The 18,070-nt window shown below is 40.3% G+C and overlaps 2 protein-coding genes across 4 annotated transcripts in view; one reads left to right on the top strand and one right to left on the bottom strand.

Annotated features, from left to right (window-relative positions):
* The window catches only part of lrrc45 (leucine rich repeat containing 45), a 39,892-nt gene extending 36,403 nt beyond the window's left edge, over positions 1-3,489 (bottom strand). For 2 of the 3 annotated variants that reach the window (XM_039788791.1, XM_039788792.1), the window contains exons 1-2: positions 3,379-3,489; positions 232-547 (exon numbers count right to left, since the gene is read on the bottom strand). In XM_039788791.1, the coding sequence (XP_039644725.1) occupies positions 232-460 (229 nt within the window). In that variant the 5' untranslated portion in view covers positions 461-547; positions 3,379-3,489. Of the gene's footprint in view, positions 1-220; positions 548-3,378 lie in introns of those variants that run through there. The other variant, XM_039788793.1, reaches the window with a different exon arrangement.
* Positions 3,490-3,774: 285 nt separating this feature from the next.
* trub1 (TruB pseudouridine (psi) synthase family member 1) lies at positions 3,775-16,225 on the top strand. Its single transcript, XM_039789292.1, has 8 exons — positions 3,775-3,963; positions 4,059-4,157; positions 9,311-9,366; positions 12,750-12,831; positions 12,944-13,016; positions 14,526-14,665; positions 14,830-14,886; positions 15,762-16,225. Exons 1-8 carry the CDS (start codon positions 3,816-3,818, stop codon positions 15,920-15,922), a joined length of 816 nt encoding a protein of 271 aa, XP_039645226.1. The 5' UTR covers positions 3,775-3,815; the 3' UTR covers positions 15,923-16,225.
* The last annotated feature ends 1,845 nt before the right edge of the window (positions 16,226-18,070 follow it).

Below are 18,070 nucleotides of genomic sequence, written 5' to 3'. Positions count from 1 at the left end.
TAACAACCACATTGCAAAGTAACCCAGAGTAAATGTGCATACCACCGCATCAGTGACAGTTATCCATATAGAAAATCAAAAGATGCAAATGTATTTAAAGCATGTGTTTGCATTTACAGTATATGCATGCTAATTGACTCTTGCACTTATAGCAAGCAACTTACAATTTAATAAACCAAACTACTGTACATAAAGGCTGTGTGTCAATCTCAAGACTTACACAATACACACCTTCCTCGCTGAGCATGCAGTCACTGAGCACCACCTCTGTAAAGCCGGTATCATTTTGGAAGGCCCTGGCCAGCACAGAGCAGGTATCTGCAGACAGGCTGTGTCCACTCAGGTCCAGTCTGGAGCCCTGAGCAGCCCTGCTCTCCTGGAGCTGAGCCAAAACACTCTCCTGAGGCTCCGCACCGCCCTCCTTACACAGACGCAGGTACGCCTGCCTGAAATCCTCCATTGTGCGTCACCTGTCTCTCCTTTTCATCTGAGATGAACAATGCTGTCTTCAAGTCTTCCTTCTTTCCTCTGGGACTTGTCCTGTTGACTGGAGAAGAAAAGATTGAATTTGCAGACTAGTGATAAAATGATTAGATAATTATTTGATCAGCAGAAAATGTACTATTTTAATAATTGATTAATCATTTAAGTCTTTTTTTTTTAAGTCAAACAGTCCCTAGTAACTTCTTCATTGTGAGGATTTAGTGCTTTTTTTGACTGATGTGATTATAAACTGAATAACTTTGAGTTTTGGACAAAAAAAGACATTTAATGACATCCCCTTGGGCTTTAGTTAGGGTTAGCCATGATGGCCATTTCTCACGATTTTATAACTATTTGTAGAGCAAAGGTTCAATAGATGAATCCAGAAAACAATCATCAGATTATTCAATACAAATTTGAATGTGTTAAATGTGCTGGTTTTGCTGTAAAGTGTCTTTGAGTACCATTTAAAGCACTATATAAATAAAAAAGGAATTATTATTATTATTAGTAGTAGTAGTAATAATGAGAAAACAATAGCTGTAGCCCAATTAATAACAGTGTTTTCTAATGAAAATTAATTTTACAGAAAACAGAAAGTACCATTCTAATAGTTCCATCTGTCCTGCATCAAGTACATTAAAACTGTACCTCAAAGGTGATTCTCTCTGCTAGCCTCCTGTTTTAATCATGTACAGAGATCTACTAGCAGCTCATTACCATCAAGTGGAAGTAAGCAGAAGGACCAGAATCAAAAAGCAGTTATCAGCGGCCTTTGTGGGGCCAAAAAGCATGAAACTCTTGTGTGGCAGAGTCAGTGCGTTTCACGAAGGCCAAGTCAGGCTGAGGAGGAGCGACTAGGTTGAGCCAGGCTGAAGTAATTCAGATAGATGAGCAGCAGCTTTTTGTGAAAGTATGATGACGTGAAACACAGTATTTGTATAAAAAGAAAAGAAACACGGTCGCTGTAATGAAACAGCGAGAGAAAGCGAGGCAGGCGATCACGGATCGACTGAATGCGTAATTGTAGCCTAAATATATACATTAACGGACCACTGCTCTGAACTGAAACCGTCATAATCATTCCATTCAAGGATTAGGCTACTAATCATTTTCACAAATTAACAGTTGTACTCTTTGCCTTAAAAGTGAGCAGAAGATAATGTTACTCAGGAAATTTACCATGAAGATAAATTTTCTACAACGCTAGAATATGATGCGTAAATATCTCTTTCACTCTGTTCCTCCCTCTCTCTCATGGGCTAAAATATAAGTTTCCTAAGTCATATTAACTTCCACTGCTCGCTTTTAATACAAAGTGTACAACTGTTCATTTTTGCAAATGACAGTGACTCATTGAATGGTTTCAGTTAAGAGCAGTATTTCATAAATGTATATTTTAGACTATCATTCAGTCGGTCCGCTATTATCTGCCACGCTTTTTCTCGCGTTTCATTTTTTTATTTTTTATAGAGGCCGAGTTTCCTTCTCTACATATTATATTCCTTGCTCCCTGTATATATGGACATAGAAAATAAAGACACTGAAGAAATTGGACTCTAAAATCTAGAAACTATAAAGATAATTAAGTGATAAATTCCATGCACACTGTAAACATGATTGGAACAGAGTATATTCATCAGTTATTTCCCCCAGCAAAATATAAGGTCAAAAACCATTGAGGTGTCCTCTCCCTGTTGTTACATGAATGTACAGTAGCCTACATCACTAGATAGTTACTGGTCCAGTGAACTAAGACTATCATTTGGGAGGATTGTACAATTAGGATATGTTCTTAATCCTCCCAAATTATATTCCCAGTTTACTGGACAACATAAATTGTGTGCTAAGAATGCCAAATACAATGCACATGGAAGAGGAACAAACATGATCCTTATTGTTAAAGAATTAAAAAAAAATTAATCAACTAAAATAATTCAAGGTGCATTGGTCAACTATAGAAATGTACAGCATTGTATGTATTGCCCTTAGTAACAGACTTCATTTAAAACACATTTGAAATGTTATCAGCCTTTTCTAATTATCTCAACAACTGCAGTAATATATTCATCAAACTTCTAACAACAATATGAACAGCAGTCTTCATACAGCAATATAACAGTAACAATGACTGTCACATGAATAATTATAAATAAAAAAATAATGGTCACAACTTTAAATAATAACAGTACTTAAATAAACAGCAATATGCACCTGTTGTATTTTAATCCAGGCTGATAATAACAACAGGGTAAAACCTCTGCTGGGTGATCAGAAAAGGCTCCAGGATTAAATAAATCCTGGCTGTTAGCCTGGTCAGGAGCAGGCTAGCTGCACAGAATAAATCTCCATGGTGATTTATGTGCCTCCGCTTTCGTAAAACCGAATCAAGGCTTAATTCATCCAGGATAACTGGGAAATCCCGGCTTAATCCCTTATCTTGGTTTTGTGAAACAGGCCCCTGGTAAGTACGTACTGCACTGTGACAAGCGCCCTCAAAACAGGAGCAGTTTAGAGTGCATCAGGATGAGGAAATTCAAACTTTAAGAACTGATTTGCCTGTTATGTTAGCTAGCTAGCTAGTTGGCAAAAGCATAACATTAACATGTAATAAAATAAACGCTGCTTGGTGGAATCCTATGTTTGCCGAATCAAAATATGGCTTCTATTAATTTAGAAAAGGTATTGCGTTTACTTTTACAAGATATGTATCTTGGTAATAAGTAAGCAACATTTGTTTTGCCAATTTTTGAATAAGAGTGTCGCGTAACGTTATCGTGTACGCGAGTCAAAATTTCGTTCAAAGCTATCAAATGGTTGCCCAACCTAAATTACGGAAGTATTTGGGTTTTCCTGGGAATATATGAACTATATCTTGAAACATAAATTACAAACCTCAGCGAGTGACTTCGCAATACAAATATCTTCGTAGCAGTTATTGTTGTTATAGACAGCACAGCTGACAGGCAAAGGAAGCCAACCGACAAAGTAACTAGGAAGTGTTTTTCGGCGCAAAGCATCTTGGTCAGCGTAGTTTTTTTTAAAGCGTGAGCATTTTTCGACCCTCTAACAATTAAAACGGCACTTAATTAACCTTAATCAGTCAAACTCAGAAGTCAAAGGGGCATGATGTGTATTAATGTCATGTTTTATAACGTACATAGCAGATATTGTGACTTGTTGGAGCCCAAATAAGAAATAATGAGTAACTTATTGAACCAGCAGATGGCGAAATACAAAAAGAAAAACGGCTCGCTTAGCCGCAGTTGATAACTGGACAAATAACAGAAGAAGAAGAATATTGGCAGATGTAGAAGAAGAATGAAACAAGCATGGCAGGAAGCATAAGTAATACTGCGTCTCCGATAGCTAGTTCTCTATCTAAACTACAGTCTGTAAATGGATTGTTTGCGATATATAAGAAACAAGGGCCGACATCTGCAGACGTGTTGAATACACTCAAAGAAGTTTTACTCAAGGGTAATTCGACAGGGGCGGGAATCAGGAAATGTGTCTGTTGTCATGTGTTGAAGCCGAAGCTAACAGTGGCATGTTTTGGGTCTCTCGTCTTTTAGAAGCTGGTGTACAAAACCCAAACCCGCGGAAGAGGAGGAAGCAGAGCCTGAAGATGGGCCATGGAGGGACGCTGGACAGTGCTGCCAGCGGGGTGTTAGGTAAGCGGCTCGGTGGTTGTCACTTGTGCCTTAGCTGGGTTGATGTGGAGCAGATATGTGTAGAAAAGTTCCACCCAAAATGCTTTGTACCTTGATATTTCTCCATTATGGTTATTCATTACTACTAAGTAGGGCTGGGCAATATATCAGTTTAAATCGATATGAGACTATGAGACACATATCGTGATATGAGACTAGATATCGTCTAGGGCTGCACATATGAGGAAAATGTCTATTGCAATTATTTTGACACATTACGATATGATTCACGATATTGAAGGGAATGATCATTTATGTATCATTATTCTGATTTTCATTGAAACATTAAAATAAAAAAGCATTATAGTGTGATTTTTTTTTTTTTTTTTTTTTTGCAAGGATCTATAGCAAACAGATTTTTTTCTTTAGTCTGTAGGATACGATTTGTAGGCCGGGACGTCTCTGCAGCACCACACTACTTCATTCACAATGGTTTGTTGACGTGTCAAACCATTGCCTTCAACAAATATTTCGCCCCCCTGCGATTTGGATATTGCATTAGTCCAAATTGCGATTTTGATAAAATTGCGGTTAATTGTGTAGCCCTAATATCGTCTTAGATTTTGGATATCGTTATGTCATAATATGACATAAGTTTTGTCTTTTCCTGGTTTTACAGGCTGCATTACAGTAAAGTGATGTACTTTTCTGAACTTACCAGACTATTTGCCTTTACCCACTAAATCATTATATCCACATTACTGATGATTATTTATCACAAATCTAATTGTGTAAATATTTTGGGAAAGCACCAATTGTCAACTACCCTGGAAATCCAGAGTTCTCACGAGAGCACAATTGTAATTTGCTCACCGAGTCACTCTGGCATTCAGTAATGATGCTCATTAACTATGCCCTCGTAGCAGAGCTGTGATATGTGATATAGAGGCGAGCTAAACAGTTTAATCTACCAGTTAGCTCCTCTGGTAGCTAAGCGTATGGGGCTCTGGATATGTCACTGTTATCGATATCGTGGTATTTGGTCAAAAATGTCGTGATATTTGATTTTGTCCATATCACCCATATAGGGCTGCACAATATATCGTTTTTTACCGTCCTCGCAAATGATTTTTAATTTTTTTATCAGTAGAAAACTGCACTTCAGTATATAACTGTCATTTTTGTTGAGGCGCCTTTTATATTTAATTCAATGTTCAATAAGAAAATGTTGGAAATGATTTTCCTTTCATGTTTTAAATTCAACAATTTGTTGTAATAGCAGAATACTTCAGTAGAAATGCAGAACTGAACACTTTAATATCTGTTTATCACGAGTAATCATTATCGTGATATTCAACACTGTTATTACATATCACATATTTTCCTCATATTGTGCAGCCCTACTACTGTGGAAATAAGGTGAAAAGCATGTAGCCTACAAGCATAGGCGCCGGAAGTGGGGGTGCTGGGTGGGGAAACTTTGACCTTTTGAAAAAACTGTCACCTGATTTGTGTGACTTCTCAAGTGTCATATTAGGCTCGTTGGAGATGAACTGCGCCTCGCCTGTAAAGTAGACGAGAGCAGGCGGCAGCAGCGGGGGGCGGGGACAAAAGTCCGCTCTCAAGTCGGACAGTTTCCAGCTGACTCCAGCAGCCTTCAGGCTCAACAGGAAGTTACACAAACACAGTTGTCCGTTCGGGTCCGATTCTGATTTAATAAAATGTTATCAGACCTATATATCAGCTCCTAAACAGTCTCCAGTTGGTTTTATTATGACAGAGTAGCTCTCAAAATTCTCTACATGCGATCTGTTGCTGATTTTAATTAACAACAGACTGTAGATGATCTGTAATCTGAACAGATTTAGTCTCTCTGACTTCTAAACATCACTATCAGCCTCACAGCATGTGTTCTGTAAGGAATAAGCTTTTAAATCAGACAAATCACAGTTAAAATCCCTCCGATTCAAAATCAATAAAAAGTTTATATAAAACGTCATCATGTTGAGTCGATTCTGAACCAATCAGCTGTTTGATCAGCTGAGAGGCCGGCGTTTCCCAGCATGCCCTGGGTCCACCTGCGTCCGCCTGGCTCTTGCAGTTGGTGAAAAGCAACTGCGCTACCTGCGTCTCAGAACTGCGGCTGCCTTGGTCTCGTGAGATTATCGTTGCCCACGTGTGCATGACGTCAGAGCAAGTCGGGATCAAGTCGGACACAAATCTAACCGGCATGCATTGGGCGCCGATCGCCGGTGATCGATTCTGCGCAGATCTGGCTCATCTCGAACGAGCCTTATGGTGCGTTCTTTTTGTCCACCGAAGTCGTTTTACGAGTTGTTTTCTGGAGTTGCGACCCGGAAGTTGCAAAAAGAACACCCCGAGGTCGTATTTACGACTCGTCAAGTCGTCTGAACTCAGAGGACCCGAAAGATGGCTACGTCGTGCATCACACGTAGTAAACATTGTGGTTTTCTACAATTTTAAGCACTTTTGTCTTTGTTGTAACCAAATGAAGAAGTGGTACACATAGCGCTGTATACTGCTACCTATAGGCATGTCGCTACAGTCTTATTAGGAGTTAAATACCGCCTGATTAGGTATTTTGTAGCTTGTGCAGCTGAAATTGGCTAGAGACGCTCGGTTGCTATATGACAACAACGGCTTTAAGCCGAGTCTTGAGCAGAAAGCAGAGCAGTAGCCTAACGTTAACGTTAATCAAAACGTAATTTTCATGTATCAAACTGTGAAATATATGTGTGTAATATGTCAATAACTGGGTGAATAGAATCCTAAATGTTACAAAAATCCATCTTTTCTCCGACTCGTAGTATTGTGTGACAAAAAGAATGCAACAACCCACGGTTATTCGTTTTTCGACACGGATGTGACGTCACGCTCGAGCTACTAGTCGCGATTACAAGACAAAAAGAACGCACAAATAATGGTGCGGTCTTTTTGGCGGAACTTACTCCGATTTTTCACTGGGCACGTTCCGGCTGCGCCGCTGATTATTTCCGTTCTTTTGGTAAGTTGACTGGATAGTCTCGCTGTTTCACTTCCTGTCCGAGCGCCCCGCTGCTCTTTAAGTGGTTTTGTGATTTTTCTTTTGGTTTATTAATAAGTTAAAATCCAGGACAGAATTTTCATATGCTTGTATACATTTGTTGTGTTACCACAGTATCCTACAGCCTTTTTACAAATTATACAGCTTGCCGTTGTTTCATTTTCGGCCTAAAAATCTAGTCACACAGCGCTCCTCTTCTTCTCTGCCATTCTCCTGCTCCGTCTCTGTCCTGCTTGTGTGTGTGTGTGCTGCTGGCCGCCGCCGGGCCTGGCTGCTTGCTTGTTTGTTTGCCCGGCGCCGCTGAGTCACGTGACGGTACAACATCAAATCACAAGAGGGGGGAGGAGGAGCAAACTGTGCCTGCTCCGTGCTGGGATATATACTAGGCTCGTTCGAGATGAGCCAGATCTGCGCAGAATCGATCACCGGCGATCGGCGCCCAATGCATGCCGGTTAGATTTGTGTCCGACTTGATCCCGACTTGCTCTGACGTCATGCACACGTGGGCAACGATAATCTCACGAGACCAAGGCAGCCGCAGTTCTGAGACGCAGGTAGTGCAGTTGCTTTTCACCAACTGCAAGAGCCAGGCGGACGCAGGTGGACCCAGGGCATGCTGGGAAACGCCGGCCTCTCAGCTGATCAAACAGCTGATTGGTTCAGAATCGACTCAACATGATGACGTTTTATATAAACTTTTTATTGATTTTCAATCGGAGGGATTTTAACTGTGATTTGTCTGATTTAAAAGCTGATTCTGTACAGAACACATGTTGTGTGGCTGATAGTTGTGTTTAAAAGTCAGAGAGACTAAATCTGTTCAGATTACGGATCATCTACAGTCTGTTGTTTATTAAAATCAGCAACAGATCGCATGTAGAGAATTTTGAGAGCTACTCTGTCATAATAAAATCAACTGGAGACTGTGTAGGAGCTGATATAGGGGTCTGATAACATTTTATTAAATCAGAATCGGACCCGAACGGACCACAGTGTTTCTGTCACTTCCTGTTGAGCCTGAAGGCTGCTGGAGTCAGCTGGAAACTGTCCGACTTCAGAGCGGACTTTTGTCCCCGCCCCCCGCTGCTGCCGCCTGCTCTCGTCTACTTTACAGGCGAGGCGCAGTTCATCTCCAACGAGCCTAATGTCTATGGCTGGGACAGGAGCGGCACTGACGCACACGGCCAGCCAGGTCGCCAATATCAATACCAACGTTGGTATCAATGTTATCGATATTTGGATCGATCCGTCCACCATCCACGTAAATCTTGTAGATCCGAGACCCGGTGCTAATACGGCACCGGTGCCTTAACAACCAGTATCTACCGGACCGAATTGCAATGTGGATTTCGGTGCCACTAAAATGCCTGCACTTCTCTCTGATGATCCGAAAACGGACGAGGCAACCTTAACATCGCCGCGTGTCACGCTAGTTAACACTACGCTCGACAGCAGGTAACGTTAGCCTAGCGTTAGCTAGCAGCTGGAGTAAACACGGTTAAAATGCTGACAGCTAAACGGTGTAAAAGTGTGTCTGTATTTCACTGGAGATGAACTATAACAGTGTAAAATGTGTCACCTTTTTCAGCCCTTCTGAGTTTGCAGGTATGACTATTGTAGCTCCTGTGTATCTTTGCGGACTGCAAACTGGTTGCGAAATACCGACATCTGCATGCATGTTTTATGGGCGGGTGCAGGACTTAAAACAGTAAGGTGATTTCTCCATGTTGTTGGGTTGTCATGTAGCTGTTGCCATTTGTGATGTCGCTTGTTTGCGATTGGCTGAACTGATCTTTGGTCAATCAATCTATTAGTCGATCAACAGAAAATAAATTAGCTATTAGTTTGGTAATCTAATAATACAGTTAAAAATAATTATAATTATAAGTAAGTTGCAGCCCTACCCAGAATTTGGACAATACCTTGACCATATGCCAGCATGGATACAATTGTAATAAAATCAGAAATAAGTCCTAGGGCCACTACTGGTAAGGCTGTAAAGTGAGCTAAATCATTGGTATGTTGTGTGGTCTGTGTTGGGTGTAATGAACATTGTCACCTCTAGGGGATGCTAGCAGGGCTTTGCTAACATTGTCCCTGTGTCTTTCAGTTGTTGGTGTTGGGAATGGCACAAAGATGCTCAGCACAATGTTGGCTGGTTCTAAGGTGAGTTTGTTTTATTAATAAAAAGTCAATAGATATGTACAACAAAGCTGTAAAAAGCTATATTAACAAAACCGTTCTGCTTCAACAGTGTGTGTTTTCATTACGATTTTATTCATTAGTATACCATATAAAACAATAAGACTTGTGCATCTGTAGATTAGTTAGGAACATAACACACATTTGATAAAAGCTGTGAGCAACAATATGTCATTGTATTACTATCCAGATATAGTCGGGGAATACAATACTGATAAGAGAGAAATAAAAGTTATAGTGCGTTCCATTTGTGCTGAAAGTCGGATTTTCCAAGTCGGAAACATGTGGTTTATTAAACAATGTATGCACAAAATATATAAACAAACCTTTTTGTTATTTCAAAATGAAGACATACAGTAGATAGCACTATATCAGAAGTAGTGCTGGGCAATATTGAATATGGAGAAAATCAAATATCGATATTGTTACCAAATACCTTGATTTTGATATTGCGATGATATTGTAGGCTTGACAATTGGTGCATCACAAAAATACTTTACTACTACTATTTACACAATGCGATTTGTGATAAATAATCATCAGTATTTGGGATATAATAACTAAGTGGGCACTGGGCACATAAAAGAACAGTCTGGTAAGTTAAAATGGAATCAGTTTTTATTGCCAGGGTGTTTGTAATATGTAAATTCATACAAGAACATTTAAGTCATACTGTAAGAAAAATTTAAGATAGAGTTCTGAGGTCAAAGTTGGAAACACGCCCCCTGACCTTGGACTTCCGAGCTCGGAACTCGGACCACCACCGAGTACCCCCAGCTTAAAATCCAACATGGCTGCTCCGTGCATCAACAGTTGTGAAAGCTGCAGTGACATACAGTCTATCTGTGTCTCACTAAATCAGTCATACACACAGTCCTTCTATCTGTGGACTTGTTGTTACGCTGTTTGAATGCACAAAATAACAGCGTAATGCGTTGCTATAACCTGGCATTGCTAACCTGTCTAGAGCTAATGAAAACAGCATTCATCTCGGGTGTGACGTCATTCCCAGCTTTGTCTTCTGAGTCCCAAGGTAAATGGAACGCACTATTATTTTAGGAATACTTCTAAATGTTATATTGTATTGACTTCAGAAATCCCATACAAGAACTGTAAAATCAATAAACCCTACCAGATATGTTCCATGTCCTTATAGAGAAATTATAGGAATATTAAGCCCTATTCGCACGGGATAAGTATTATCTAGGGACCTCGTGTGAATTATAAATTACCCCCCCACGTCTGAGTTTCATCTGGCGCATTCGAACGGGATAAGCGAAGCCTGTGATTTTACTCGAATTTACTGACATTAAGCAACAGTAGAAACATGGGGGTGGGTAGCTCTGCTACGTGTGTTTGTGTGTGGTCAGATCTCGAGGACACACACGCACACACACACACACACACACACACACACACACACACACACACACACACACACACACACACACACACAATCTCAACCAGGTAGTCAGTCATCGTCCGAACTGCCACCTCTCCTTTTTCTTTCTCTCACTTTTTTCTCCGGTTGGTGTCAAGCAGGGTCCGGTTAGATGGATAAAACTAAACATTTCACCAGGTTAAAATCTATTAGCTCAAGCTTAAGCTTGATTTATTTGTAACATTAACCTCTAATTATGAAGTGAGCCCCCTCGCTTGATTGTGCATTATTTTTGATAAGCTATTGCTTGGAGATGTCTTGTCGTTATCTCTAGATGTATGATACAAACATAAAAAATATACTTACCGCATGCTGCTATACATGTCATCCATCGCCATCTAATCATTCTTTTTGTCTTCGCACTAATCTACACTACTTGTGGTGGTTTTCATCTTTCTCTTTCTGTAAATTGTATATGATGTATAGCGACATGACCCAGCACCCAAAACACTGTCAAAACACTCCAACGCACCCTCCATTCTTCGCCAAAGACGGATAAAAAGGCGCAAAAGAAGGAAATAGGTACCTTGAAAAAACAAAAAAGCCCCGCCAAATCCTGGACAAATCAGAGATGCCGATTCGCACGGGACTAATATTATCACAGGACCTCCGTTTTCAGCAAAATATGGTAGGTCATTTGCGGGGGAATTATTACTTTACAAATTACAGACATGACCGATTCGCACGGGATTAAGATCACAGACAACCTCCACAATTATTACAAATGACTGGAGGTCACCAGGTAATACTTATCCCGTGCGAATAGGGCTTTAGACATGATAAATAATGCTAAACTGGGTTAACTAGTACTTCAGGTAGGTTTGTTTTTTTATTATTTAGTTTTTTAGAGCTTTTGTCACCTGCATACTGCTGTTCAGCATTGACACAAAGTTAAGACCCTTACTCATACTTATGAGGTTTTTGTCATTGGTCGAGGGTTTTATCCCATTGTTGGTTTGAACAGCATTAACATGCTTTTGAAAAATAAATTATTGTGAAATATATAATGAAATAGAAAACTCCATTGACAAATAATTTCCAGTGCACTCCAAAGCCATGACATGGACTTTGTTGGCAGACAGTGTGTAACTTAATCAGGAAAATGAAATCACACTCGTCAAGCATTTTAATAATGTACTCAAACTGTGTCTTGAAATTGTTAGAAATGGGCTAAAATTAGGTCCTAGCTATGCATTTTCAAACAATCTGACTACATTTTCAGGTAGCCCAGTTGTTGGGACGCATACCACACAACCATAATGGACAGTTCTATTCCTAGCTGGGGGACCTTGGTTGTACGTCATACCCCTCTTCCTCCCCACTTCTGCTGTCTCTCTCAACTAGTCTCGCATTGCCAGACCTTCCTCCACAGCGCTGCGGAGGAAGGTCTGGTGTGCTCTGGTTTATTGGCATTTCTTTAAACCAATCACAATTGAAAAAAAATGAAAGCTTGTCGATATAGACTACTTTCGACTGGCTGTCCAAATAAAGGCAAAATGGCATAAAAAAAATACCATTTGTATATCAATAACCCACAGAGTGTTGCCTTGAATTCGTGAAATTAGTTTTTGCTGCGTGCCTTCATGGTGAACAGAGAATCCATAAAGGGAATACATCCTTGATCCTTGAAGTAATAGGGGTCCACATTTAACAGCGAAACTATATTAAAACCTCCATTTAATAAGTCTGCTACTCGTCTGAGAAGCTTGCACAAGTTGCACTACTCGTCCGGAGTAGTATATTTCACTGAGTACAATACATACTCAAAATGAAACATGTTGCTCCTGTTATTGTTAAATATTTGGTGTTTAGATGAGCTGCATGAATATTTCCAGATTTCAACAGTTCCATATAAGTGGTTGTTTATACACTGACAACTTGGTGATGTATACCGTTTGTTTTTCAGAAATATGTTGCTGTAGGGGAACTGGGGAAAGCAACAGATAGCCTTGATGCCACTGGCAGTGTGATTCTGGAGAAAGACTTTGGTAAATATTGAAGTAGAAATAACATAATTTCATCCAAACAGCATGCCTCCTTTTTCTGCAGTTGTTTTGTCTCTATTTTACAGGATGATGTTTATGTGATTTTTGCCCACAGAACACATAACCAGGTTGGACATTGAGGAGAAACTGAAAGCTTTCACTGGTGACATAATGCAAGTTCCTCCACTGTGAGTAAAGCCTCCCGTCAGAGGAAACGTCTGTGTATGTGAAAGGACACCGTTGAATGGTTTAATGTGCAGGTGTAACCTGTAACTGTGTGTGTGTGTGTGTGTGTGTGTGTGTGTGTGTGTGTGTGTGTGTGTGTGTGTGTGTGTGTGTGTGTGTGTGTGTGTGTGTGTGTGTGTGTGTGTGATCAAGACGGCCCAAATCAACATGAGCCTGGGTGTTTTATTTTTTGTAAAGTATCCGGCTGCTCGGTGGCCTTCCTGTATGTTATACCTGCCTGGCTTGACACTCGCCAAAAGAAATGGAGGAGACGGCGGAATGATCGCTGCAGCGGGCCGGCCAGCGCGGCCCCTCTGCTGGTATTAACAGACAGATTGGATAACATGGGCGCGGAAATGAAATGGCTCCGCTTCAAGGGGCTAAGCAGCTATTCGCCGGGCTTTGACCCCCACTGTCTTTTGGCTCTAATGCTCTTCTTTTCTATTCTGTGATGTAGTTCTTTCTTTCACTAGTCCAAATATAATTTGCTGTATTACGACTACAACTACAAATGAGAACAACATGCTACTTAAATTGCAGCCAATCAGCTTTCATGTTATGGCGCTTTTGGATTTTACCACAGACATAAAAAGGATTTTATTCTTCAGCTAATGGGAAGTGCAAGTTTATCGATACTTGGCTTGAAAAAAACAGAATTTAGGGCTTAGTTGATGTTGTGATAAAGGTCTTAAATGTCATTTATAATGGTCTTTAAAATGTCTTAAATTTGACTCTGTGTATCCCTACCGGTACAACTGAATGACATTAGTTGACAGTGCTATCATATATCCCTAATCCTAGGTTGGTTCATACAACAGACTGTTATGGTTGATAGCTAAAGTTAGCTAAATTAGCATAGTCATAATTCTACAGCCTTATTTAAGTTTAAACTATATGTGATGTTAATCGATACATCCAGTCTTGTGCCAATGCTCTGGCCATGTCCTGCTAACTGTTTTATATTTTATGGAACTCACAAACTGCAAGAATCCGTCTCGTGTTCATTTATTTGCACTGTGCGTCGCTCGCGTAGAGATGCGTCCACATGAAACAAGCCCACACACACACGCACTTCCTAGTAGCCAAGGATTAAAAAAACATGATGGACTCTTCAGAAGAGGTCATTATCTTCACTTGAGTTTCTGCGCGGGAAAGTCACTGGACGCCCCAATCTTCTGAACATAGTCATACTGAGAAATCCAGAGAGAGTTGTGTGGAGCTGATAGTCTTAATTACCTTTGTAGCAACTCATTTGGCAATGGCTTGAATGTAACGGACGTTCATTAATATCAAAAAGTTAGGCACTACAGCTTTAAAGTTGCAACATTGAGGGAAACTTACAGTATCACTCTGTGATATGATATGGAATGGATGGATGTCATGTATATAAACTCTGTTCTGAGTGCAGCTTATCTTTTCAATGAAATGGGCATCTTCAGTATGCTGTGCTTATTGATTTTCTGTCATTTCAGCTACTCTGCGCTGAAAAAGGACGGCCAGCGCCTGTCTGTCCTGCTGAAGAAAGGTCACAAGGTTGAGGCCAAACCAGCCAGACCAGTCACTGTGTACAAACTGACCCTGCAAGAGTTCAAGCCTCCTCTCTTCACTCTTGGTTAGCACACGCTGCAGAATGCTCTATTTCTTTCTTTCTTTAATACTGACTTCTGACTTTCTGACATTTCAAAATAGCATTTTTGGTTATCTTTGCCCGCTGTTTCCGTTTAGTTAAATTGCACATTCAAACAAACCGCTGAAATGGTTTTATTTCTACAACAGATATTGAGTGCGGTGGTGGATTTTATGTCCGAAGCTTGGTGGATGACCTGGGAAAAGGTGAGATAATAATAAATTTCCTAATCAGCATCAGTGGTGGAATGTAGCTAAGTACATTTACTCAAGTACTGTACTTAAGTACAAATTTGAGGTACTTGTATTTTACTTGAGTCATACCTTTTAATGCCTTTTAATTTCATAGAGAAATGTTGTACTTTTTACTCCACTACATTCATCTGACAGCTTTACAAATGAAGATATTTTTTTTACACAAAACCCATGTAGTTTATGTAGGCCTACAAGTCCAGCTGAAATGGTCAGACCATTAAACACACAACAGTTTGGAGTGTTCATAAACTTCTGGTGTACTTACAAACTTTCCAATCCATCGTTTTATGAGTGCATAACCTATTTGTACTACTTGTAGACGTTTGGTATCATTTCGGGCGTTATTAGTGGGGTAACTTACGAGATACAAACGTGGGTCCATTAGCCACTGCGCTAAGCTATTCAGCTGATAACGCTACTGTACGCTAAGTCTCTCAATGTTTGACCCAGGTGAAAAAAGCTTCTGGGGGGGTGTTTGGCTCGAGGTCATGGTGCAAAGGACCCTAGGGTGAAATTACTCTGAACCATCACTTTAAGACCGAACCTGTCAGGTCCCGTTGGGTTCGGGCAAAGATCTTTAGCTCTAAAACTAGCCTTCTTTTCACTGTTAGTCTTGTTTGCTGTTACAGGTCATGTATGATCATCAGATAGAACATTACACACTTTCAGAATATAGTCCCTTTAAGAAAAGGATGTGAATACTTCTTCTACCACTGATCAGCATGGTAATGGAAAAGTCAATAAAGTGAACTAACTCAATCAAAAGTCCACCCTGCTCCCCCTCCTCCCCCCATCCCATGAGAATAACCAGTGCCTGTGTGCTGCAGCGCTGTCGTCGTGTGCCCATGTGAAGGAACTGATCCGGACCAAGCAGGGTCAGTTCACCCTGGAGGAGCACGCCCTACCCGAGGCCCAGTGGACCCTGGAACACATCCTGCGCTCTCTGCAGCCCTGCTCCGACTCGGAGCCTCCGGACGCCGACACCTGAGGAACACCCGACACCTGAGGAACACCCGACACTTGAACGGGACCCAAAGTGAAAAGCTGGCCTTTCTGTCTGTCATGGTTAGTCATGACTCACCTGCTTGGCTTTTCCAACAAAGAAAACATCCACTCTAGGCTTGCCAATTTCTCCCGGAGGTTTTTAGGGCGTGTTGTTGAATGAAGTGTGACGAAATGAGACTCATGTCCAAACAGATTTCCAGTGTAAACAAACATTGGAGAAAAAACATTTCACATTGCAGGACTTATTATGATTCATGCTGAAAGGAAATAAACTTTTAAAATAGTTTTCTTTTTTGTATAATTTCCTTTATAAAAGTAGTTCCTGCTGTCAGTCACAACTGTGGGGAATCCTTAAGATTAGCAGAAATATTAACTTCATTTATGTTGTGATAGAATGGTATATCGATATTGTCGGATATGAAAAGGAGTATTGTGATAACATTGTCTTCATTTAGGTGGTCTTGTATGAAACACCAGCAGGTCCGCCTTCTGTAGCCATGCTGAAAAAATGTATTTACAAAGCAGGTGAAATATATTGCTCAATATACCTGGAGGTGATTTTGTGGAAATGCCATGATCTCAGCTGTGCTCCTGGAAAAGACATTTGACATGTGAATGAAAGCAATTTCTGTTCTTCCAGTACACCGTGTATAGCTGCTATTATTATTATTATTTTTAAACATTGGTGTACTTTTTTTTGCACTTGCATATTAAATAAAAATTCAAGTGAAACAGTTCTTCTTTGTTAAACACAACACCATTTCTAAGATCATTCACAACAGAGTGGCTTCTGGTCCTATAGGAACTATTTATTTATTTTTTTACTAGGCATCACTGACCACGTTTAGATGCACATAATATATCAGTTTTTGCCTTTATTCCGAGACCAGAGCATGTTTTCCTCCAATCACAGAATGCTATGTGGACTAGAAAAGCGAGACTACAGCAGCTATAACTGGTCCCCTGGCATGCCAGAGAAAAGATTTTCTAAATGTAGATGTATTGTTTCATATTTTTCTCAAATGTCTTTTAAGCTGACGGTTTGAAATGACAAACTAACGTCACTGCCTCAAGTAGAGGAGAGGCAGTACACGGTGTGGTTTGTGTCTGAACAGACTAAAAGTACCTGCCAGATGAAGTGGTATAATTAGACTGTACCATGGTACAGTTATGCTTGTCCATATTGCAGATGATGGGTCACATTTTTTACTCATTTCATAATTTTGATTTGGTAATCCCTACTTCTGACTTAGTATCTCAAAATTGTACTTTTGTATCTTAAAATGTAGACACAAGTCAAGTTTCTTACAGGTTTTGAATGAGTGTCCTATATGTTTGATTAACTAAATATATACTGTGAGGGCTACTCACTTTTGACAATCCGTAACTTTATTTCTGAATGTAATCAAGTTAAAGTAGAGGTCTAAACAGTCAACATAATAACACCGGTGGACTAGGGGTTTGTGACCCTCTTTAAAAAGTCAAAATTTCGACTTATGTTAAAATAAAGACTTGGGAAATAACATTAAGTCACAATTTTTACTTAAGCCTATATGTCCCAATTTCGATTTAGTGGCAAGTCAATAGCATTAGATACCAAGTCAAACTGTGACTTGATCTCTTTATAATTGATATTGTTGATGGTAACATTAACATATATGGCGCCAGCTGCCAAATAGCAGCAGCAGCGCCTCGGCTGAGAACTTATCAATCTTGTTCTCCGACAGGAGCCTGACGCCGCGGAAAGCTGGCCGGATCAATGCGCTGCAATGATTGTCTCAGACCAAATATTAGCCGTTTGCTGATTTCTTTCATGTCTTCAAGGCTGCTCATATCCCTGTTTGCGCTCCGAGTCCACTTTATCTAAATTACAGCCGTTAGAAAGTTGGCAGTTAGCGGCGCGCGCTTTAAAGACTCATCACAAAATCGAACCATTGGATTCGATTAGTGCGCCGATTTATCAGCGATAAAGCGATAGGCTTCCTGCCAACACTGGAGCGTGATTTGTGACCATATCGTTGATGAAGTCACCTGGTCATAAAACCAAGTCAAGATGGTCCCAACCCGCTTAGGTCAGAGAGAGACCGCTTTTCTGTTCCTGGTGAAAACGAGAAGTTGTCGGTTATTATTT

This window comes from Perca fluviatilis, chromosome 21 (genome assembly GCF_010015445.1).
Source record: "Perca fluviatilis chromosome 21, GENO_Pfluv_1.0, whole genome shotgun sequence".
Classification (NCBI taxonomy): Eukaryota; Metazoa; Chordata; class Actinopteri; order Perciformes; family Percidae; genus Perca; species Perca fluviatilis.
Note: the sequence above shows the minus strand (reverse complement) of the source record. Positions and strands in the feature narration are given on the sequence as shown.

What these genes read in the sequence shown, in the direction of transcription:
- trub1 (XM_039789292.1), top strand. Translation starts at nt 3,816, where the DNA reads ATGGCAGGAAGCATAAGTAATACTGCGTCTCCGATAGCTAGTTCTCTA. An exon ending in GATTCTGGAGAAAGACTTTG is followed by an intron (nt 12,832 to 12,943) that starts GTAAATATTGAA and finishes TTTTGCCCACAG; the next exon opens with AACACATAACCAGGTTGGAC. An exon ending in GGTGGATGACCTGGGAAAAG is followed by an intron (nt 14,887 to 15,761) that starts GTGAGATAATAA and finishes TGTGTGCTGCAG; the next exon opens with CGCTGTCGTCGTGTGCCCAT.